This window comes from Meriones unguiculatus, chromosome 1 (assembly GCF_030254825.1).
Source record: "Meriones unguiculatus strain TT.TT164.6M chromosome 1, Bangor_MerUng_6.1, whole genome shotgun sequence".
In the NCBI taxonomy this organism is placed as follows: Eukaryota; Metazoa; Chordata; class Mammalia; order Rodentia; family Muridae; genus Meriones; species Meriones unguiculatus.
In genome coordinates, this window is record NC_083349.1 from 189,030,369 (window position 1) to 189,055,831 (window position 25,463).

The 25,463-nt window shown below is 43.2% G+C and overlaps 1 protein-coding gene across 1 annotated transcript; it reads right to left on the reverse strand.

Annotated features, from left to right (window-relative positions):
• Positions 1 to 590: 590 nt before the first annotated feature.
• Positions 591 to 24,028, reverse strand: Acat1 (acetyl-CoA acetyltransferase 1). Its single transcript, XM_021638695.2, has 12 exons — positions 23,852 to 24,028; positions 16,059 to 16,106; positions 14,059 to 14,176; positions 13,469 to 13,564; positions 13,172 to 13,272; positions 10,813 to 10,956; positions 10,170 to 10,320; positions 8,334 to 8,429; positions 6,887 to 7,000; positions 3,284 to 3,348; positions 2,345 to 2,502; positions 591 to 1,572 (listed from the first exon to the last, which is right to left on the reverse strand). Exons 1-12 carry the CDS (start codon positions 23,912 to 23,914, stop codon positions 1,452 to 1,454), a joined length of 1,275 nt encoding a protein of 424 aa, XP_021494370.1. The 5' UTR covers positions 23,915 to 24,028; the 3' UTR covers positions 591 to 1,451.
• Positions 24,029 to 25,463: the final 1,435 nt, after the last annotated feature.

A 25,463-nucleotide genomic window follows, 5' to 3' on the forward strand; every position in this document is an offset into this window, starting at 1 on the left:
TTAAAGCTTCCACTTGAGGCGTATGGTTTCCCATTCTGCCACTTTTAGTCTATGAGTCTTTACCAGTGAGGTATCTAAGACAAGACTTTTGGGTTTTTTTCAAGGCAGAATTTCGTTGTACACTCATGGCTGTCTTAGAATTCACTCTGTAGACCAGTCTGGCTATATAAACTCAGATTGGTCTGTCTTTGCCACCCAAGAGCTGGGATTGAAGACATGTTCCACCACACCTACTAGATCTTTTTATTTTTATATATATATATTTTTTTTTTTGAGATAGTATTTTTAAATTTTTATGTTGAAGCCATTAAAACTTTGGGTTGAGGATATATCCCCCTTACAGTACTTTTATTGATTGCCTCCCTGGTTGAATACTATTTATCTTTTTCTTCCATTATTCATTCTAGATCTCAGCTGGTTTATTGAGTTGGGCATGGTCTATTTCTATTTCTGTCACTCCTGGTTCTGGATTCCTCTCAGAATATATTCTCTGTTGTGCTCTCATGTGTCTGCTTCCTTCCTGCTTTGTCTGTAGGATTCCTTTAAGAATGCTGATTTAGTTGATATGAATTGCTATAGTTTGTGCTCACTTGGAAGATTTAACAATTTTTCTTTATTTTCATTTGTATTCACATAACTTTATTAGAAACCAATTTCGAGTGTCCAAAGATTAAAGTTCAAAAACAAAATAAACCACCACAGTTTTCTATTCATTCTAATGGCAGAATAGGAAGTTTGCTGATGTTAAGTAGGTGACTTGGGGTCTTGAGAAGTCAAGGAGCTTTGTTGCTGCTGTTGTGATGCCGATTGGTGGCCTTCCTAAAGGAGCCCAGCTGTGACTTTCTCATTTCTTGGGTGTATTTAGACAAAAATGCTGGGTCTTCTACTCTACTTTCATCAGGAAAGACATCCTTACATAGTATCTCCTGGGCTGGCTTCCTTTACTTGTAACAGCAGCTAGTGAGGTAGGGAGGCATAATATCTCACTTCTGGTAGTGTGTAAGAACGACATCTGTAAGAACAACAGATGTTCTTTTTTGTTTTTTCCAGACAGGGTTTCTCTGTGTAGCCTTGACTGTCCTGGACTGGCTCTGTAGACCAGGCTGGCCTCAAAATCAACAGAGAGCCACCTGCCTCTATCTCCCAAGTGCTGGGATTAAAGGTGTGCACCACATAGCCACAACAGATATTAACTGCTGAGCTATATATCTCAAGCATATACATTGATACTTCAAAGAGAATATCAAACTGTTTAGGTTTACCAAAAATAAAAAATAAAGGAGAATTTTTATTTGTAATTTCAATAGGTTTGGGATGATTTTTTTAAATGATTTACTAAAAAATAATTAAAAAAATTAAATAGCTTATGCTAAATATAAGTTGGCCAAGGGAGTCACATTCACTTCAGCAGGGTTTCTGGTCACATGGAACTGTCTTCTAAAACACGCTGTCTACAGCTTCTCAAGCAGCAGAGCAGAAGCTCCTCCTCCTCCATTGCAAATACTGGCCAGACCAAATTCTCCTTGCTTCAGGGCATGGGCCAAGTGAACAACAATCCGGGCTCCAGACATCCTAGGATTAAGAAACCATTTAGTTCTTTAATGAAGAACAGAATGTAGGACTAACCAGTAACATTTCCATTCCAAATTATCTTCTTGAAAAACTTACTAGCCAGTACTTGTGGGTGAGAAGTGCTTTTTAGTTTAGGAGTGGGTTTCAGGAAGACATTACAGCTCTTGTAAAAACCTGGGCTTTAGCTTCTTTATTCAGCACTGTTAATGTGCTATTATGTCAACTTGACACTACAGTCATCTGAGAGGGAACCTCAATTAAGGAAATCAGGCTGTATACAAGCCTATGTGACATTTTCCTAGTTACTGAAGTGGAAGGGCCCAGTCCACTGTGGGTAGAGCCATCCCTGGGCTGATGGTCCTGGGTTCTATTTTAAAAAGCAGGCTGAGCAACCCACAAGGAGCAAACCAGTAGGCAGCATCCCTCTGAGGCCACTGGCATCAGCTCCTACCTCCAGGTTCCTGCCCTCTTTGAGTTTCTGACCTCACTTCTTCAAGTGATGGACTACCATGTGGAAGAATATGCCAAATAAACCCTTTTCCTCCCAAACTTGGTCCATGGTGTTTCACCACAGCAATAGAAGCCCTAACTAAGGCAGATGTGCTAAGTCTATGTTCACTCTTGGATATTAACTGTCAGAAGTGGTGTTTATCTTAGAGACGGACAGAAAGGAAAACTGCTAATCAAAGAACAGTGGGCATGATGGTGAAGCAGCTTATAGAAATACAGAGGCAGCTATTAGCCTCGGTGGAATTATTTGTATCATACTCACCCAATTGGATGGCCCAGAGAAACCGCTCCTCCATGGATATTTACTTTTTGGGGATCAATCTCCAGCATTTTAACATTGGCTAGTACAACCACACTGAACGCTTCATTTACTTCCCACATGGCAATGTCCTCCTTTTTCAATCCTGCATATTTAAGAACCTAAAAATAAATCCAAGAACATTTACACATATATTTAGCAATCAACTTATTTTAATTATTTTCTAGAGACTTCATACTTTTTATTTACATTTCTCCTTTTTGTAATTAAATAGAAAGGTTTTTCTTAATGATTTTTAACATTTGCTTTTCTATTATCGGAATTTTGTTTGTATTACATTATGTCTCTGAATGTATTTGAAAAGGTGCATTTTCTGTATGAAAGTACCTCATGATAAATGACCTTAAGCTTTACCTTGTTAACTGTATATTACTTCCTTCTATATTCTTGAAGAGTTTTGTCTGTTCCTACATGCCCCCTCAATTTCTTTAGAAAAGCGGTGGAATTGTCTCAGGCACAAATCTGACATGTTTTTTGAAATCTTTCATCATGTTTTGTTTCATAACAGTTTCTCATCTTGAGGGTAAGGGATATTTGTGCTAATGATTAGCCTCATGATGATATCTTTTAAAAATATTGCCAAAGTCCTTTTCTGTTAGAAATTTTACCATTGGCTGATAACCTGGTGCGTTCACTTTCAGAGGTGCCTGTGTTCCCTTCAGCATGGAGAAACCTCTGCAAGCAACTATCCACTTCTGATCAGTTCTAATGAAGGTGGAGTTTGAGGTTTCCTAATAGCTACAATTTTGTAAAGTGGAAAGTCTCAATACCAGTTTATCTCTGCTTCTCCAAATAAACACTTAAAATGTATACACTGCAGTCTTGGTACAACAAGCAAACCACAGGTAGTATAATGCATACAGCCCCTCATTTTTTTCTTACCTTAGGCACAGCATAAGCAGGCGCAACTGGAAAATCAATAGGGTCTACAGCAGCATCAGCAAATGCTGAAAAAAAGAATCACTGTTAAACTCCTACATATACCCAAAGGTTCATCCTTGTATATAAGCTCAAAAGCCAAGCTAACAAATGCACATTACCCAGTCTCTATGCCATATGTAACAACTGTATTTGCTCTTTTTCTATTTTTTAAAGGCAGGGTCTTACTATGTAGCCCTGTCTGTGCTGTAACGTACTTGGGAGACCAGGGTAGCCCCAGCCTCATGTTCAAAAACTTGCCTGCCCCTACCTTCTGAGTGTTGGGATCAAAGATGTGTTCCACCACACCCAGCTACACATTGCTCCTTTTGTAAGATTCTCTTCTTAATAAAATCACACATGTCTCTGAAACACTGATTGGCCTGGGGAGAGGTTAAAGACAATGGCACTGTCTAGGATCACTTCATGATGCTGCAATCATTTAATACAGTTTCTCAAGTTGGGATGATCCCAACCATAAAATTATTTTTGTTGCTACTTAATAACTTTAATTTTGGTAGTACTGTTATAATAGAAATGCCTGGTACACAGGATATCTAATATGCAACCCTGTGAAAGGGTTTGTCTCCGGGTTTTATTGCTGTGAAGAGATACCATGACTGTGGAACTCTTATAAAGGAAAACATGTAATTAGGGCCGGCTCACAGCTCACAGTCCATCACATGGCAGCATGCCGGCAGACATGGTACTGGAGATGCAGCTAAGGGTTCTACATCCAGATCCACAGGCAGCAGGAAGAGGACTGTGGGCCACTAGGCCTGGGTTGAGCTTCTGAGACCCCAAAGCCCATCCCTTAGTGATGCATTTCCTCCAACAAAGCTCCACCTACTCTAACAAGGTCGTACCTAACACTGCCTGCCACTCATGAAACCATCACAGGGTTGTCCATCCTCAGAGGGGTTCTGTGGCCGTGGTTTCTCATCACAGCAAGAAAATCCTTAAGACAGAGTGTGATCTCCAGGGCGAAAATCGTTAGTCTAGGAGCAGTTGAGAGCATACGCTGTTCTTGCAGGGGACCAGAGTTAGCTTATCAGCACCCAAGTAGGCATCTCATGACTCTTAATGCCTCCATGGACACCTAGTGAGCCATAGGTGCACTTCCCACACGTAGACACACAGCTATACATAAACCTTAAAATTAAAAAAAAATCTAGTTTCATCAACTGAAGGGTAGAGTTTATAAGGCTGTTAGTTCAATCCCGAGTACCACAAATGTAAATAAGAACCTGTGACAGAAGCTAAGAATAAAATTAAGCTAAATGTATTACAAAGCAAATTCTACTTGAGTCCTTACAAAGAAGGCACACCACATTTTAAAAGCAAAAATAAGATGGCTTGTTAAATACTTATTGTATAAGTCTATAGATATAAGTTTAATCCTGAAAGCCATGTAAAAATGGGAGGAGACCAACTCCACAAAGTTGTCCTCTGACCGCCACATGCATATCATACATATAGACAATAATTCTTATTTGCTATTTTTCTAGACTTAATTCCATATTTTTTTTTATTCCAGCTGACTGCCTCTTTGGGCAAAATACACCTTTTCCTTTCCCCTACTTACATAGGATGGATACAGGAATTTTTTGTTTTTAAATAAGTCTTTTTAAAGTTTTGTTTTGTGTGAGGGTGGGATGCCTACTATGGCATCTCTGGAGGTCAGGAGACAATTTGTGGGGATGAGTTTTCTACCTTTTACCACATGGGTTTCAGGGATCTAATTAAGGTCATCAGACTTGGTAGGAAGAGCATCTTTTACCCACTGAAGTATCTTGCCAGCCCTTAAATCATTATATAAAGCAGATTTTTAACAAAAATATTAAAAGATCATCTGTCTCAATCAAAATAGACAGATAGCCAGCTTCGTTATATATGTTATCAAAGAGAGACCCTATTTTCAAAACAAAAGATGGAAAGCAATTGAGAAAAGCACCTTAGGACTCATGAGGCAAGAACACACATTCACACATACTTTTTTTTTTTTCCTGTAATTGAAAAAAAACACCCTCAGGCCAGATTTGGTGGCACAAATCTATAATCCTACCTAGGAGAGCTGTGAGAGAGAGAGAACAAGATTGAAACCAGCCTGGGCTACAGAACAAGTTCAGCCCAGCTTGCACAACTAAGTGAGCCCCTCAATTAAGAAAATGCCTCCAAGCTGGTCATAGTGGCACACACCTGTAACACCAGCACTCTGGGAGGCTGAGACAGGCATATATCTCTGAGTTCAAGAGCAGCCTGGTCTACAAACAGTCCAAGACAACCAAAGCTACACAGAGAAACCCTGTCTCAAAAAAAAAAGAAAATGCCTCCAGCCAAATGTTAGGTGGAGTTCAGGGAATCCTGAGGAAGAGGGAAGGAAGGATTGTAGGAGTCAAAGGGGTCAAGGCTACCACAGGAACATGGCCCACAAAATCAACTAAGGAAAGCACGTAAGTGTTGGAGGGACCTGCTATTAAAGTTGCAGTCCATCATGCCTACATAGCTCTCGGAGCTCGGAGCAAAAGGGAGGACTCCCTCAGCAGGGCGTTTTCTTCTCTGCCTGACCTTATTTGGAAGATGACTGCATAGACTATCCCTCGTTTTCCTTCCTGCCCATATGATAATCAGGTACTTTGTTGTAACCAACTAACCCTTCCTGACTGTAACCCTAAAAACTCAATATACCTCACCTTGGAACAATAAAATGAACTGCCTCTCTGAAGCTGACTCCCAGAAGCTCTCCATCATACTCAACAGCTGCCTGAACCCTGCTCGTGCCCCCTCTGTCCTTGTGGGCCAATGGCCAGTGATTCCCCCTCCCCCAAGGGAAGAGAACCACACACACAAAGATTGAACCGACAATCAGAGCCAGTATAGATAGGTCTGCCCTAGGTCCTCTGTCTAGCTATGTAGCGTGGTCTTGTGGGACTCCTCTAATAGGGAGTGGGGGCTGGCTCTGACGCTTGCTGCTTTGGGCACCCTTTTCCTTCTGCTGGATTGCCTCCAGCCTTGATTTCAGGCTGGATGGTGTGTGGTTAATCTTGTAATTTATTGTGCCTTGTTTGGTTGCTATCCCTGGGAGGTCTAAACCTGAGTGGTTGGGAGAAAGAATGGGTTGGGTAAGGGACTTGCAGGAGAGGAGAGGAACTGCAGGAGGGATGTAATACATAAGAGAAGAATGGATTAATTAAAAAAGAACATGCTTCCCTAAGATCAGGCTGGAGGCAAGCCTGTAGGGCATTTTCTTAATTAGGGATTTGGGGGAGGGCCCAGTCCATTGTCAATGATGCCATCCTTGGACTGATGGTCCTGGGTTCTATTTAAAAATCAGGCTGAAAAAGCCATAAGAAGCAATACAATAAGCAACATCTCTCCACAACCTCTGCATCAGCTCCTGCCTCCAGATTCCTGCCCTGCTTGAGTTTCTGTCCTCGTCTTTGATGAATTGTGATGTGGGAGCATAAGCCAAATACACCCTTTCCTCCCCAAGTTACGTTGGTCATGGTGTAAAACCCTGGATCCCCACTATCAGAAAAAGGGCAAAACAAGGTGAGAACAGGTAACCTGCAATTCGTGCCAGTGGCTTAACATTGAGTCTTCGGGCTGCATCTGCAGTCATGAGAACCACAGCAGCTGATCCATCGTTCAGTGTGCTGGCATTGGCAGCTGTTATTGTGCCTGAAATCAACAACACATCAAGTCACACATTGTTTTCACTGAATCCATTCTGTTCTCTCCCACAAATACAGAGTACAGTCTGGGTTATTAAATGTACAGACAAACTATAGATAAGCTTAGAGATAATTTCTGCCCTGAGTAACATGCACAAAACTAGCTCCACAGTGAATGTCAGAGTGTCGTGTGCTAGTTTCAGAGGTACTGCAAACATACAGTGGCTGAATGCACATGACCAACTCTCATGTTTCTTCTCAGCATCTCTGCATAGGATACGCATGTATTCTCCAAATCTATGTGTGAATACTATAACCATTCAGCTGTAGACTTTAAATCAGGTTTCTATTGAAATTTAAAATGTGGGCCACCACCACCTGGCAACATGTACTCTTACAATATAAATTTTTATGATAATGGCAAACAGATGACTGATCATTTCTAAACTTGGAAGTAAGCAATTCCATCAAGAAAGGGGAAACTAACTGCAGAGTATCACTGTTGCAGAAAGCTAACATTGAAGAGCTCGTATTTTCTCAGAGGTTAGAGGTCCACACCTCTTAGAGGTGTAGGAGCTAGGCGTGCCACTCAGTAGAAGAGTATTCGCCTGATAACTGAGTTCCTAAGTTCGATCCCCAGGACGCCCTCCCAAAAGGATGTTCAGAACACAGATCTATTTGTCCCAGCATTCAGTATTAACACATACTAAGCCAGGCACTAAATACCAGTGAACACATCCATCAGCATAAGACTCAGAGAACTTATTAATATGTAAGTCTGTCTTTTCAATTTGCAAACTATGGGGATCCTTGCCTGTGAAGAATTCTGTAGCATGTTATATAATCTCATCCTTAGGACTTAATATGTTGAAAGTATAAACTATTAGGCAATTTTAAACATGTCTTGAGGGGCTGGAGAGATGGTTCCCAGCACCCATATGGCAGCTCACAACTGTCTGTAATGCCCATTCCAAGGGATCTGACACCTTCACACTAATGCACAAAAAATTAGTTAAATAAATAAATAAACACACCTTGAATTTATATTATTTGGTTAATTTTATTTGAACATTGTATTCTAAAGATGTTAAATGATACCTACATGTTTTCTACAGTTTTGTTTAAATAGATAGGCAAGGGCTAGGGAGAGATGGTTCAGCAGTTCGCACTGGCTGCTTTTCTGGAGGACTGGGGTTTGGATGTCATCTTCTGACCTCCGTGGACACCAGGCACAAGGCAGTGAACAGACATACATGCAGGCCGAATACTCACACACAGGCCAAGACGCACACTGCGTGTTAGCTCAGGTTTTTCCTTCTCCCTGATTTCTTACTACTTACCATTTTCCTTCTGGAACACTGTCTTCAGCTTTGGCACCTTACTAAAGTCAACACGCTTGTATTCTTCATCTTCTTTCACCACCACATCTGGTTTACCTAAATTGACAACAAATAGCCAGTCAGGAAAAAACTGTTACACATGGTACCTGACATGCTTTAAGCCATTCCAAGTCAAGATGTGCAATCTGCACCAACAACTCCCATTATTTCCCAACCCTCTCTCATTTTTTTTCTTCTGTAGTCCTGGCTGTCCTGGAGCGCAGGCTGTGGCAGGGGGCGCAACGCTCCTCCTGCCTATGCCTCCCAAGTTACTGTGATTAAAGGTGTGCCTCCACAGCGGTCTTCCCGACCCTCTTCTCTGGCCGCAGACCTCACTGCGTACTCCACGGCTAGACACTCAAGCCGTGCTTCATAGACGAGAGTTCTGTCCCAGGCCCAGCGCGCACCCTGGGAGGTAACCCACACTAAGTCTGTACTGTGGATCTATTCCCGTGATGCTGGGGAGAAGGCCTCTTTGACGCCGAGCACTACAGCACGTGTGACTCTGGAGGTGGATGCCATTAGCCCTTCATTTCTGGGAGGTGGCCCTACTAGTTTCCTAATATAATTCCCTTTTTTAAAAGTTCTTGTTAGGGTCAGTGAGATGGCTCAGCAGACAGAAGTGCTTGGAATATAAGCTTGAATTTGAGTTCAATCCCCAGAACCCAAGGAAACATAGGGAAAAAACAAACAACTGATTCCACAGTTATCCTCTGACCTCCACATGCATGCCAGAGAGCACATGTGTGCACACACACGTGCACACTAATGATCAATGTAAGCCGGATAGACGGCTCACTGAAAGAGCATGAACTCCTCTCCCAGCGGTTCTCAGCACTGACGTCAGGCAACACACAACTTCCTATAACTCCAACTTTAGGGAGTCCGTACCTTTGGCCTCTTCAGGCACCTGTACCTGCATATAATAAATAATAAACTCTTTTTAAAAAATTTAAGGCCAGGTGTGGTGACACATGCCTTTAATCCCAGCACTCAGGAGGCAGAGGCAGGTGGATCTCTTGAGTTCAAGGCCAGCCTGGCCTACAGAGTTAAAGGACAGCCAGGGCTGTTACACAGAGAAACCCTGTCTTGAAAAGCCAGAGTAAATAAATAAATAATGTAAAATACATAAGCAATATACTGTCTGTCATTTACACGAGAAATAATTCTGACAACTATTATCTCAAAAACAGGAAGTACACTACTTCCTCCCAAGCCCGATGACCGGAGTTCAGTCCCTGAGACACTCACGGCAGAAGGAAAGAACCAACTCTGACCAGCATACACACCACAACATGCACATGCAACATAAGCACAAAACCAAAAAAAAAAAAAAGTAATTATTTTCTAAAAATAGTAAGTTTAAGGCACTCTGCAACTGGATGAACTGTTACTTCTAATCTGTAATCCTCTCCTTTATTAACTGCAAGCAAAACTGTTAATGTGTTCAGCTCAGAGGAACAGAGATAATACTCATTTAAAATGAAAACATCATGGGGCTAGGGAGATGACTCATTTAAGAGCACTGGTTGCTCTCCCAGAGGACCTGGGTTCAATTCCCAGCACAAACACATGGCATGTCACACCTGTCTGTAATTCCAGTTCCAGGGGATCTGACACCCTCACATAAACATACATGCAGGCAACACACCAATGCACATGAAATAAAGATAAGTTTTAAAAATGTTTTAAATAGAAATATCGATTTTACAACATGGAATATCTATTAGTAGCAAAATCTAACCAAGAAAAAAAACTACTAAGAACTTGAAGTCTATTTTTAAGTGTCTCCTCTACCTTTTGTTGAGACTGTGACAGGAATAATTTCGTTTGCAAACTTCCCTGAGTCCCACGCTTCTTTACTTCTGGTGTAAGAGCTGATGGCATAAGTATCCTGTTCGCTTCGTGCGATATTCATCTTCTTGGCAGTATTTTCAGCACAGTTGCCCTGAGAAATTTGAAAGTATTACCTTTACATAACTCAATGGGTAGAAGTTCAATTCCATTTCTCTAAACTCCCTTCCTCTGTTCTATGTAACTTCTCCCTTATGTCTTATCTGCAAATGGTTGCAAGAAACAGAAATGCCATTTTAGGAGGAAATACCCCACTCAGGTGTGGGACAGCTTTTAAATAACTGATCCATGCTGAAGAAATGGAAGACATTTATAGAACCTACTCTAGAATTCAGTATTTAACGTTTGTGTGTCATGAAGAGTCAAGGGTTGTGTATTAAATGGCACGCCCCATTAAAGCAGCATTTGGGGGCTAGAGACCTCAGCAACTTAAGAGCACATAGTGCTCTCCCGGGTACCCAAGTTAGAATCTCTGAGCAGGTGCCTCAAACCCAGCTACTCTAGCTCCAGGGGATCGGACACCACCTTTGGGCTTCCATGGATTCCAACATACACACATACACTTTTTTTTTAAATTAGTATTTACCATGTGAATTTTATTGTAGACATCTGTCAGTCCATCCTTTACAATCAGGTCTTCAAGTTTTACCCCACCATAGGGTGTTGCTCCTCTGCTCATTATATATGGGACATTGGACATGCTCTCCATCCCTCCTGCTACCATCACATCCTGCTCGGCAACACAACAAAGCCAAGGTCAGTTCAGCATTGCCAATCCATTACTCTACATACACGGCTGTCAACATGTGGGTGCTCAACATGGCTTTAGAGCTACAGTTCTATGGAAAATGCCCTCTTTACCACCTGTCCCTGAGGGGAAGAAAATGGCTTAAAGTATCCAATGACAAGATTAAAATTAGACACTGGGTATGGTGGCACACTTCTATAATCTTAGCACTTGGAAGGCAGTGCTGAGGCAGCAACATCAGGAGTTCAAGGTCATTTTCGGCTTTACAGAGGTTGGAGCCAGCTTGGACTGCACGAGACACTGTCTCAGATAACACAAATCAAACAAAGAGAAAGATAAGTTTGACTACACCTAATGTTTGGAAAGTAGAGCTGGTAGAAGGTTTTGGGAAACTCAAAAATCCAACAATTCTTTAGGATTTGAGGGGGAGGTCAAAGCCCTCTTGTTCACTGCTCTATTATAAACCCTAAGTACAAAATACAATATGTTCAGGTGTAGTCATAGGTCTACCATGCATCAGGTAGCGCCCTGCGGTAAAACAATCTGCCCAAATTTCTCCACTTTTAAGTAGCAGAGTATCCAGACTGGTGGAATACTCAGGAATGGAGTATTTTTTTTTCCTTTTGTCGTCTATAACTGTGAAGTTTCTAGGTTATGCATATACTGTTTCAATGATAAGGTCCCTGACACAGTAGCTGACCTCAGTGCACCCTTTGCTTCTCTAAAAGGGAACAAGGAAGTATGGTTTGTTTGTTTTTCTTGTTTCCATTTTCTAAATGTTATGTGCACGAGTGTTTTGCCTGCACGTATGTGTGTGTACCATGTACATGCCTAATGACCTCAGGCCAGAAGAGAGCATCAGGTCCCCTGGAACTGGAGTAGAGGTGATTGTGAGCTGCCAAAGGTGCTGGTATCTGAACCCAGGTCTCTGGAGGAGCAGCCAGCGCTCTTAACCGCTAAGCCATCTCTCCAGCCCCGTAAGTATGCTTTTTACATATGTGACAGTCAATATGAAAGCATGTCACACTGACTTTCAGCTCAGTTGTGATACACAATGGTAGGCTAGGAAGCCTACCATTTCTAATCAAGACCTTTGTTTTCTCACTCCAGCCCTGTAACTTTGATATCTGTGACTGTTCAGTGTCCTTCCATCCGAAAACCGATGAAATGTTAGTACTTAAGTCCAGACACAGCCAAAAAACAGCCTCTGAATGTCACAGCATACTCCCTGAGCAGCTTTCTCTTCCTCACTCTTAGGTAAAGGTAAAGTTTCAGTCAACAGGCCTCTAATTTGCAGTCCTCCTGCTTCTTCCTCATAAATGCTAGAACTGGGTTTGTGTTAAATAGAAAGCATCTCAGGGCTGGAGTTCAGTTCCCAGCACCCACATCAGGCAGCTTACAACCATCTGTAACTCCAGCTCCAGAGACATCATATCTTCTTCTGGTCACAGGCATCTGTTCACATGTGGCATCACTCACATTAACGGAAATAAACATTTTGAAAAATAAAGGGGACCAGGTTGTGGTGGCACGTGTCTGTAATCCCAGCACTTGGGAGGCAGAGGCAGGTGGATCTCTGTGAGTTGACGCCAACTTAGTGTTCAGAGCAAGTTCCAGAACAACCAAAGTTACATGGAAAAACTGTCTCAAAAAACCAACCAACAAAACAAAACAAAGGGGCTAGAGACTTTAATGGCACGCCCCATTGGCGAGGTAACCTGATGCTCTTCCAAGAACCCAGGTTCAAGTCCCACCACCCACATGGTGGTTCAGAACCATTCAACAGGACATCCAATACTGTTTTCTGACCTCTGTGTACCAGGTATGCACATGCTACGCATACATACATGCAGACAAAAACATAAGCTACAATCAATCTTCTTAAAAAGGAGGGCGGAGACGGGCAGAAATGTGGCCCAGCAACTAAGAGCACATGTTGCTCCTTCAGGGAACCTGAGTTTGACTTTCTGCACCCACATGGTGGCTCATGACTCTGAAAGTACAGATCAAGGGGCATCCAGTGTCCTCTTCTGGCCTCTGAACCCAGACACATATGTGATGCCCAAATACATGGAGGTAAAACACTCATACACAGACAATAGAAATCTCACTGCTACGGCGTAAATACGCTGAGGCTTAGGCATTTTCCAGGCTTTGGAGTTATTTGGAGTGACAGGTAAAGCACTGTGCTTCTTACCTGATGTCCACACATGAGATTCTGAGAGGCCATCATGATGGCTTTCATCCCTGAAGCGCAAACCTTGTTTACTGTGGTGCATGGAGTAGAAATAGGCAAACCTAAGGCCAAGATAAATCATACTTTTGAAAATCAGAAACAGTCCTTTTTCAAATACAATTGAAAAATTAAAATAGAGCATGAGACTATAATCTACAAATTTTATTTTCTATAATAGCCATACATTTACTTATTAAGCCGAAATGACCTTGACATTTTCAGGAATATTAGCTATAAAAGCAAATGTGCTTGTCCTACCTGCAGCCAGGGCTGCCTGCCTTGCAGGGGCCTGTCCTTCGCCCCCTTGGATGACATTGCCCATGTAGACTTCCTTTACTTCTTCTTTTGGAATCCCTTTTAAAAACAGCAGAAAGAACTGCCCTAAATTTACTCAGTCTTTTTTCTGTTTAATATTTTATTCATTTTTATTTTATGTGTATGGGTATTTTGCCTAAATGTATGTCTATATGCCGTGTACATGCAGTGCCCAGAGAGGCCAGAAGAGGGTATTGGGTCATCAGGAACTAAGGTTGGAGACAGTTATGAGCTGCCATGTGGGTGCTGGAAATTGAACCCAAGTCCTCTGGAAGAGCAGCCAGTGCTCTTAACCACTGAGCCATCTCTCTAGACCCAATAATTAGGGTTACCAAGCAAATAATTAGGGTTACATGACATGGGACAGGAATGATTTCTTTTTCCTGTTAAGTTTCATTTTCTCTACTACAAGGGAATTTAGATTCATAGAAATCATGCATTTTCTAAGAGTTATGTATATAGATAATAAATGCAAAACAATTATGTGTCTTCCAGTCATTTGTCCCCTCAACCAAAACGATGCAACCACTGACCTGCCTTTTCAATGGCTCCCTGAACTGCAGTGGAACCAAGCGTAGGGGCTGGCACTGAGGCGAGGCTGCCCAGGAAGGATCCAATGGGAGTTCTTACAGCACTTACTATCACCACTTCCTGGGGAGACAGAAGAGGGGGAAATTTGCAGAGGAATACTCAAATCCCCTTTCATTTAATAAACACTCAACCCCAGACAACTTATGAGTAATCAGTTAGCAAGGGTTAAAATAATATTTGAGCAGCTGGAAAATGCCATGACATACCACAACTGAAGGCACAACAAAAAGACAGGACCAGGGTGTAGCTCAGTGGTGGGGTGCTTGTGAGCATGCACGAGGCCATGGGTTCAGTCCACTGACCCATAATGGCTGGAGTGGGACTGGGGGACTGCAGGGTGGGCACCACAGGGAGACTGAGGGAGGTGGAAGAAGAAATGAAGGCAAATTCTAAAACACACATAGAAATCCCTCCCAGTTCTCTCTGGGAAGCTTAAGTTTCAATTGTGCTCAGTCAAAGTCTTAAAAATTGGGGCAGTCAAGATGACTTAGCAGGTAAAGGACTGGCAATGGCTTTGATCCCAGGAAAAATGTCCACAAGGTTATCTTCTTACCTCCACATGTTTATGTACATACTCCAGAAGGCATGTGCACACACACACACACACAAACACACCACGTGCATGTGCCCCAAATAACCATTTATTTTGGGCGGGTTTTTTTGGTTTTTGTGTTTTGTTTTTATGACCTGTAACTCTAGCTGCATGGAACTTGCTCTACAGACCTGACTGACCATGAAATCAAAGACTACCTATCTCTGCCTCCTGTATACACCACCACACTCAGCAATAATAATATTTTAAAAACTTTTCAAAATGATAACATCATACTCTCAGAAAACAACTGCTTTAACAAACAACCCTGAGGATGAAGTTAGGAATGCAGGTTGTGCAAACAGGAAAACCAAGAATCACCTGAGTAACAAGCAAGGTACCCATGACTTTAACTACATGAGATCTGACACCTTAAGGCACATGTACTCCCCACCCCCCACACCTGTGTACACACTCACACAGACACCTATACATATTTTTGTGTAAGTGAGGGTGCCTTCAGAGGCGAAGATGGGGCCAGAAGAGAGTGTCAGATCCCTTGGAATTAGAGGTGCATGTGTTTAAGAACCACATAACGTGGGTACTGGAACTAAATCCAGGTCCTCTGGAAGAGCAGCAAACACTTTTAACCACTGAGCCATTTCTCCAGCACCATTAATAACGCTATTAAAATAAAAAATAAACGCCACTAGCCAAAAGCTCCTTTCCTAAAGAGGAAAACTCCGGGCTAGCAATCCAGATGTACAGGCTACATGGACAGGATTATTAGGACATGCTTGGACAATAATTTCCTGTACTACAAATAGGAAAAAGTAGATAAAGTCCTCATCAATACCATGAAACACTTTCTCCTCACATTTGGTTTCTACAACCCCTTACAAACATTATATATAAAAGGATGGGAAGATGTCACTCTGAGAACCTACAAAGGGAGAAAGCAGAAACTGGGAAATGAAGGCCCTTCTGTTTACCGTCAGGTAGCCGGTCCCTTTCTTGTGAAGCCCCTCCCACATGCACGCGCCTCACAGCACAGGAGGAGCACGCCACAGTTTCGGAGGGAAACGGTTCTGTGGTGTATTTTAGAGAATTGCGCGTAGACTGACGAGCCACTTTTGAGATTGCAGGGGCTTAGTGAACTGTTAGCTCTCCCTCAGCACTGCATCGTGCCATCAACCTTCAAATATAGTCAAGGCACAAATATCTGCAACTGTGTCTGGCCTGCCTGCCTGCCTGGGGCATGGCTGGTGGTCCCCAAGCCAAGCCTCAGGGCTCAGCCCCCAAAGAGCTCATACAAGGCTCAGCCACCCTGCCTAGCAACATGTGTCTCTCTCCAGGCAACGGTCCTTTAAATTCTCGAAACGATAAGGTGCAATATAAATTTATACTTACATTCAAAGTGGGTTTGGATGCATAACTTCGCCCCAGGCATCTTACCTCCTGTAAGATAAATGTTTATGTTATAGTACTTAAAAATTAATCCATTGATTTTATACATAGCAATAATAGGAGCAAGGTGATTTTATTTTTACACTTTTATTTCCATGTTTTCCATAATTATATATACCACTTTTATAAATCATAAAGAAAATGGTTATAATCAATATTTCTTTTCTTTTTTTCTTCCTGGTTTTTCATGACAGGGTTTCTCTGTGTAGCCCTGGCTGCCCTGGAACTCACACTGTAGACCAGGTTGGCCTCAAACTCATGATCCACCTGCTTCTGCCTTCCAAGTGCTGGAAACATGAGGAACTGCCATTTTAAAACTTCATTTTTAACGTTATTTATTTTATGTCATGGGTATTTTGTCTGCATGTATACCTGTGTACCACACTCATGCAGTGCCAGTGGAGGACAGAAGGCATCAGATCCCTGCAACTGGAGATACAGATTTTTGTGAACTGCCAGGTAGGTATAGCAACTGAACCCACTTCCTCTGCAAGAACGGCCGGCACTCCTAACCACTGGGCCATCTTTCTAGCTCCTAAAATTTGTAAGTAACTATAACAACAACAACAACAAAGATTCTTAATTATAAAGTAAACACAAGGCAAACGTAGCTCGTGTACTATGGCCGGACAATCCTTTAGCACTGAAGGCTGGAGGACAGGTGAGTAGCACAGTGAATTTAGTGGCTTTGTTTGGTGGATTTGTTTTGAGGAAGTCTGTATTTTGATTTGTTTTGAGACGGGATTTCATGAAAACCAGGCTGGCTTCCAACTTACTCTATAGTGAATTTCTGTTTCTCCTGCTTCCCTAGCGCCCAAATGCTGAGATTAAGACCTCAGCTACCACAGCCAGTTTATTTGGAGACAGTTTATTTGGAGGATCAAACCCAGGGCTTTCTGCATGCCAGGCAGTCATTCTATCAGCTGACCTGCACTTCTGGCCTTGGGCTGAGAAAAGTACCTTCTTCTAGCCCAGGCTGGCCTCAAACTCACTGAGACCAGAGCAGCATTGAATACACACTCTTCCTGCCTTAGCCTCCTGGAAAAAAATACATAATTTAAGTTAAACCTAAGTTCTGAGTTATGTAATAGTAGAGCTTCAGAAAAATATTGTTTAATTTTTTTAATTTTTATTAATTACATTTTATTCACTTTGTATCCCCCCATAGACCCCTCCCTTGTTTAATTTTTTTTAAAGTAGGTTGGAGACTGTTTAAGACCTTGCCACTCTTTCAGAGGGCCCAGGCTGGGTTCTAACATACATGTTACATACTTACACACACACACATACAATAATAATAATATTTTAAAGACTACTGGATGGAAAACCTATTTTACATTTTTTTAAGGAAAACTTGCTGTTAGTCCCCAAGACCTTCCAACAAGTGTGTCTTGATTTACACAAGGCAAACGTAGCTCGTGTACTATGGCCGGACAATCCTTTAGCACTGAAGGCTGGAGGACAGGTGAGTAGCACAGTGAATGCCTGGCATACGCGAGGTCCTGGCTGACCTGCAGCTCCACCCTCACAAAGGAACAGAAAAACAGCTTAATTATTGCCACACCATTTGTAGGAACAAATGTCAACAAAAGAAATTCTGAAATGTATAGCAAAGGTCAAAGCCATACCTGACCTGAATTTGGACTGTGAGGTCTGCAAGTCCAACATTCAAACTGATAGCAGTTACAGTGTGCAGTTAGAGCTCGTGAGAAGGGCAATAAAGAGCCCTAGGGATGTCTAGACTTGCAGATGACCCAAGAATTTAGATTTTTATTTTTTAAAGATTTATTTACTTCTATATATAATTGCGTTTTTTGCACGGATGCCTGCATGCCAGAAGAGGGCATCAGATCCAGGATGGTTGGGAGCCACCACGTGGGTGCTGGGAATTGAACTCAAGACCGCTGGAAGAGCAGCCAGTGCTCTTAACCACCAAGCCATCTCTCCAGCCCCTGGATTTTTATTTTTATACTGATTAAACACTCTGTCCTAACTGAATGCAGATAATTAAAACTTTCAACCTAAAACTCAGAATAAACAAAACATAAATTTGACAGTAGAGTTCTAAATAGGAACAGTCCTGATCTCCAAGCTGGCTTTCACGAAGTGTCCTAAGGACAGACAAACAGCAGCAGCACACGGGCCTGTTTTCTGAAGCAGAAGTGAGTCCATAGCAATGGTTCTTCTCAAAGAAGGTGCGAGAGGACATGATGGGGAAAGGCCACGCAGTCAGCTCTGCTGTACAAACGACTCCATCTAAGTTTGATTTAAATGTTAACATCACGAAGTATATCTCCTACTTGGAGAGGTCTTCAGTCTTTGTTGTGCCACTGAGAGAGGGCCTGAAGTTATGTGATCCTTCCTTTTTCAACAAAGCACTTGAGCTTATTTACCTTACGAAGGCATTGCAGGGAGTGCGTTCTGCTACCTCATTCGCCAGCAGCAATACAAGCTTGTAGAGAGATGTTGAAATTACTTGGACGTGTTCCTTAAAGTTTGATTAAGAACTATGAGAATAGCACTGGAGACAAGCTACTCTGGTTTCAAAGGAGGAAGATTCCTGCTCTTCAAAGCAGGGCTCCACCGAAGTGTGTTTCAGTTCTGCCATGCTTCTATTTAAATCTTTTATAACACAATAATAAATTGATTCCAGCTGCTATTAAATTATCCTGTGTTTATTCCAACTGAAATAAAACAACTACTATCTCTAGCTCTACCTTTTAAAATATTGTTTTAGACAGAGGGTCTTACTATGTATATGTAGCCTAGGTAAGACTTGAAATCAATATCCCTCTGACACCAAACCCAACCCTGTATCTACACTTCTTTAAACTCTGTCATTAAATTAGGAAGGTGAGTGTTTGTTTTCACTCTCCAAAGTGTTACACAGTCCCTTAGGTGACAGGGTACTCAGCCATGACCAGTCAACACATCTGTGCTCAAGGAGATGAGGGCCAAGTGCATCTGTAACAGGGCCTGCACTATCTCAAGCACAGCCTCTAACACATACTCCAGGCTATTGTTTCTGTGTGATCTGCTTGTCTGTATCACACTGTCGGCAATATAACGCTGAATAACAACTGTGACATGGTAAATATGCCAGGCATTCTACCAGCCACAATCCTTTCTCCGTAAGAGGCAACCGTGAGACAACTCACCAGCTCTGACCAGAGCTGATGGCACCAAGAATGGACTAGACTTATCCTGGTTGGCACCCTGAGAGTCTGGGTCAGTTGACAACAGGAACTTAAGTTGAATCATTTTGAGAGGCTGGAGCTGGTGAGCACCTCATGCCAACACCACGTAAAAGCAGAGGTTAGAGTCAAAAGGGAAAAGCCACAAAAAAGTAGAGAATGAAAGGAACAGCACAAACATACTCAAGAAATGCGGACATGCCTTGAAGAGGCGGGAGATCCCTTTTTTAGTGATTTTTCTACTTAGTCTAGCAAGGCCGGCTCCATTCATTTCCTATCCCTAAATGTCCAAGAACTTGCCTACTCTATCTCTTCAAACAGGTCCCTTTCTGAAAGGAGGTGTAGCTTAGTGGGAGGGTGTGCTTAGCACACACAAGTCCCTGGGGCTAGGCCCAGTACCACACACACCATAATAATTCCTTTAGCTCTTGTAAAGTGGGATTGTAAGCCTCTTTACTCAACCAATAGTCTCTTCTTTCAAGCGTCTGGTTCACTTTCACTGAAGGGTTCCCGTGTGTCCACTGTGGCTCTCGTGCCATATACACCTTCTCCCATTGCTCGTCATTTCTCCCTTTCCTTCTGCATCATTCCACAAGCATGTAAATGCTCTCCACCTCCTCTAGCCTAAACATCTTAAAGAAATAATTGTTAGCTCCAGCCCACATCACAGTGAACTTTGTCATTTCCCATGCTGCCTGGAATGTGTCCTTGCCCTGTTATCCTTGCCACTTTACCACTGTTGGTCTGAGGTCGATACTGTCTGTGGAACAAAAGTAAATAGACATTTCAGAGATGGCACAGTAGCCCTGGGAGATTGATGTTGCTACAGTCACCAATGCTGGGTTAAGAAAAATATTGCCTCCACAGGAAAGCTGCCCCGTTTAATGGATGCTTGCCCATATGCCAAGGCAAAGCTATTTTTATGAAACATATTCAAACACAGTAATAGGTGTGGACATTTTATCCATGTATGTATGTGGCTCTGATCACTAGCCGAGTATCTAATAGACAACAATGGTATAGCTTTATGGAATTGTATAGAAACACTGGTACTAACACAATCTATACTCTTAAAAAACATGCTTATTGTATAGAAACACTGGTACTAACACAATCTATACTCTTAAAAAACATGCTTATTTGAAAAATGTAAATGTTTAACTACAATCTTTTCAACCTCAGCAACACTGCACTCTCCTTTCTTCTCTGGGAAATATGTGCCTGTTTTTATTGAGTATTTCACAGTAAGTAAAATAAAAAAAAAGCAGGCTAACTTGACGGGGGCGGGGGGGCTTTGTTTTGTTTGTGACAGATTCTTACTCTGTAGCACTGGTTGGACTCAAACTCTTTTTTTTTTTTTTTAATTGCTCCCTTGTAGGTATAGGTATAACCAGAGACACAGAAAAAAAAAAAAAAGCCGTGTGTGGTAAATTCCGTATGTTGAAATAACTGTAAAACTCTGCCCAATACATTAGGCATGGCAGCACATGCCCATTATCTCAGTACTTGGGAAACAGAGGCAAAAGGATAGTAGTTCAAGGGCAGCATGGGCGACACGAGAATTGTGTTAAAAAGACAGAAAGCCAGGTAACGGCGGCACACATCTTTAGTCCCAGCACTGGGGAGGCAGAGGCAGTCAGATCTCCGTGTTCCAGGCTAGCCTGGTCTGAAGAGCACATTCCAGAACAGCCAGGGCTACAAGAAGAAACCCTGTCTCAAAAAAACCAAAAAGAAATAAATAAAAAGACAGGTAATAGGACCCTAGACAGTCTCATAAAGGTTTGTGATCATAGAGAGCATGTGTGTATTTGAAAGCAAAGGTTAAAGGGCCCACACAATGTGCCATTCCACAATGTGGCACAGAATATGAAAAAAATTCTTTCTAAAAAAAAAAGAGTTCTATAACTAAGTAAATGAATAGTCAGTGTTAAGTCACAATAGGTCACTTCTAAAGTTCCTCACTGTGAACTGGGCCGGAGAACCTGGGTTCAATCCCAAGAATGTGGTGGCCCCGTGCCGGGAGCCAAAGCTATATCTACTGAAGCCAAAGTCAATTAGTGAGCCAAAGCTATCTAGTGGAGACAAAGGTATTTACTGAAGCCAAAGTCAATTAGTGAGCCAAAGCTATCTAGTGGAGACAAAGGTATTTACTGAAGCCAAAGCCAAGTAGAGAGCAAAGGTCATTTAGTGGAGACCTAAAGCTATTTAGTGAAAGAGTTATCTAAGACCCTAAATCATGGATGATAGATTATGAGGACATCGTTTGTTAGAGCATCCGTAAGATATCTTAAGAAAACACCCTTATGGTATCTTGCAGGTACAATATTTAACCCATGAAAGCACTCTTCCTATCTCCTGCAGCAGCAGATTAACCTTCCCCCTTTCCTGCCTTCTCCTTATATAAGTTGGGTAAAAATTTCTAATAAACGAGGCTTTGATCAGACGAACAGATTTGGCCTTCATTCCTGTGTCTCTCGTCCGTTCCTCCGCATTCCTTCCATTCTCCTGCTTTAGGAACCCCGTTGAAGCCCCGCAGGTCGGGGCAGCCCCAGACTGTTAATTCCAGTACTCAAAGTGCCGAGGTAAGAAGAGCATGCATTCTGGAGACCATCTTCAGGCAAAGGCCAGCATAAAGGGTAGGGGAGCACACGGCACATGCTATACAGCCCACAGGCAGGAAGCAGAGCCTAGAACACAGGCAGCTAGACACCGTAAAAATCAGTGCTGGGAAGAGACACACTTAACTTAGAACTCCATGGAGAAGACCCCAAAGCCAGGACCAGAAAGGGAGAGACTCACTGACCTTAATTTGCATTTGCTACTACGCAGGAACCCTTCCTTCCAACTCTATTCTATTATTTTGATCAATTTTATCCTGGTTGCACTGTTTTGAGAAAAACTCTCCCTATACAGCCCAGGATAGCCTCAAACCACAAATGCCCCGCCTCAGCATCTTCAGTGTTGAATTACATGTAGATGGACTCCATCCACCACGACATCTCAGGCTCACTTTTCTCATGCAAAAGATAATTAGCACCTGCTTATAAAATCTTAAGTGAGAAGGGCATGTGGTTCTCTGAGTTTGCAGCCAGCCTGGTCTACAGAGAGAGTTCCAGGACACAGAGAAACCCTGTCTCAAAAAACCAAACAAAAAAAAAAAAAAAAGAAAGCAAATAAATAAAAAAAAATAAAGTCTTAAGTGTAAAGTAAGAAGATTTTCCAAGATTTTGTTTTGACACACGCTGAGTACCTGGCTTATCTACTTAATTCACCTAGGCAACATTATTATTCAGAAGCCCAGTTAACTAATTTCACCAGCTATCCCAGTGAAACTACAAAACTGATCAAGTGTTCCTCTGGTTCCTCTGAGCTCTTTTAAACCCAGATAATCTGGAGGCTGAGGCAGGGGAGTGAGGAGTTCAAGTGAGTCTGGCCTAACCGGCAAAACCAAACAGAAAGAAAAATAAGGAAAGGAAGGAAGGACGGAAAGAAGGAAGAGAATAAGGGGAAAAGAGAGGAGAGAAAAGGGAGTGGAGGAGAAGGGGGAATCAGAAAAAAAGGCACACCCACCCAACTTTCTTGGGAACACATTTTTTGGGTGAGGTATTGCCCATCTCTATCCTTCTAGCTTTCCCATTATTTCAGTCATCCAGGATTTATTTTTGTTTTTATCTTTCTGAGTCTGGGTATCTCCAAATTGCCCACGTGGCTTGAAACCCTTGAGCTCAAGCTCCTCTTGCCTCAGCCTGTGCAGTGGCCGGAACTGCAGACACCAGCAACCCAAGCAAATTACCTTGATAGTTTCTCTCAGCTTCTGCCCTCGAGCCGCAGTCCTCATGACCTGCCTTATTAGTCTTTCACAATCTCTTGCATAGCAATGCTCTCTTTCAGCTCCTATTGCCGTCCTGGCCCAGTTCCACGAACCAGAAATATTATAAAAACAAAACGCCAGGCATCCACACCTAACTCCAGACTCTTAAAACCGAAGTGGATCTCAGCGCTTCCCACTGCCACCGAACTGGAAAGCTCAGGCTTCACAGCAATTTCATGCACCTTCTCACCCATTCCTAAGACTGTCAGACACTGGAAAGCAACCTTCGGAAAATAAATTCTTGCAAGATGTCTGAGCATCCATCTTGTTAGTTTTAAGGAGCAGCTGTGTAGTACCTGATTATCTCACAGTGCTTCGGCCCTGATAAGACCGATAATTACACCAATGATTAGCCAGGTGGTGGTGGTGGGTCGCGCTTTTAAAATCCCGGGACTTGCGAGGAAGAGGCAGAAATGACATCGAGGCTAGCCTGGCCTAACCCTGTCTCAAAAAAAAAAAAAAAAAGGAAAGAACAAAGAACAAAGGAAAAGAGCACTGTGCGACGAGCCGGCGAACTCCTGGCCTGCAGCCTCGGCTCTCGGCGGGCTGGCCTCACGCCTGGCCAGGCCGGGCCTCGCTGCCCAGCCGGTGCCGAGCTCCACAGCAGGGACGGACACGCGGGCCACGCCGGCGCGGGCACCCGGCCCATCCCCGGAACCCACCCTGCTGACCTGCAGCAACCCGCGAAGCAGAGGCCGGCGGACGCCGCCGTGCAGAGCCGCCAGGGCCGCCATGGGGACGCGAAGGGCTGTCAAGGGTGGAGAGCGGCGCGGCGCGGGCCTCCTCCCCGCGGGACCCTCGGCATCGGCGGGCGCCGCCCCGGCTCTGTCCTCCAATGGCCGCCCCTGCAGCCCCGCCGCCGGCCCTCTCCTCCAATGGCAGCCGCCGGCCCGCCCCTCCGACAGCAGCCGCTGCGCCAGGCCGCGCCGGCCCGCAGCCAGGGGCGGAGCTGCCGCTTTGGCAGGATGTGGACGAAACAGGACCAAGGGCCAGGTGGTCCGACGCCTAGCTGGTGCAGCTTAAACTGCTTTTCACCTCTTGACCCCTGCGTTTCCTCAAGCCCAAAACTTTCCATTCACGCAGCTGCGCCTGACCTTTGAGTGCATTTTCCCAGTCCAAGGAGATTGGTGTTTCCAGCAGTTCACACTGTAGGCACTTATAACACAAATAAACCAATTACTTGTGTTAAGAGAATTTCTAAGTTGTTTTTCTGTAGGATACGAAATAAATTACGTTACTATCTCAACTTCATTGCATAATAAGACTACATCAGCTTTTTCACAGAAATGTCTTGCTGGGTGTGGTGGCACTCAGGAGAGAGGCAGGGGGATCTCCTTGAGTTCAAGGACAGCCTAGTCCTAGAACAACCAGAACTACAAATGAAGACCGTCTCTGAAAAACAAACAAAACAACACCAACATTAGCTGATGTTAGTTACCTGATAGTTCCCCCATTTGTGGAACACGATGCTAAGGTTTGTTGGGTGTTTGAGTTTCGTTTGTTACACAGGGTTCCACCATGCAGTTCTGGCTATCCTGGAATTCCCTACAAAGATCAGGATGGCCTTGAACTCACAGAGATCAGTTTGTCTTCGCCTCCCTAGATCTGGGATTAAAAGCACGCAGTACTATGTCCAACCCATTGCTGACCTTGACTCTTCAGCTGGGATAGCTAATCTTTCAGACTTATAACATTAATTTTCCCTTATGTAAAATGAAAGGCACCACAACATGCAAACTAAACATTTGACTCCAAGCCAACCTCTTTTTTTTTAATTAATTTTTTTTAATGTGAATTGGTGTTTTGCCTGCATGTATATCTATGGGTGCCAGATCTTGGAGTTACAGACAGTTGTGAGCTGCCCCGTGGGTGCTGGGAATTGAACCCAGGTCCTCTGGAAGAGCAGTCAGTGCTCTTAACCACTGAGTCACCTCTCTGGCCCCCAAGCCAACCTCTTTTATGTAGCTGTGTGCATGCCTGGGTTGGCCAAAGGGCAACCTCAGGTAACTCCCTTTGTGGCTCTCTCTGCCTTTTGTCTTTGAGACAGGGTCTATCTTTGCACTTGTTACTCACTGGAGTGGCTGACCAATAACTGTCTCCACTCTCTTCCAGCCCCATCCCTAACCCTGGGAATGCAATCAAGGGCCAGCATGCCAACCTTTTGACATGGCTGCTGAGGATCTAAACTCGTGTGAAGCAAGCCATTTGCACACTCATCTTTCCCATCACCCTTTTGGGTGAGGTATGTGCATGTGGGTGCTTCCTCCTGTGTATATGCTCCAT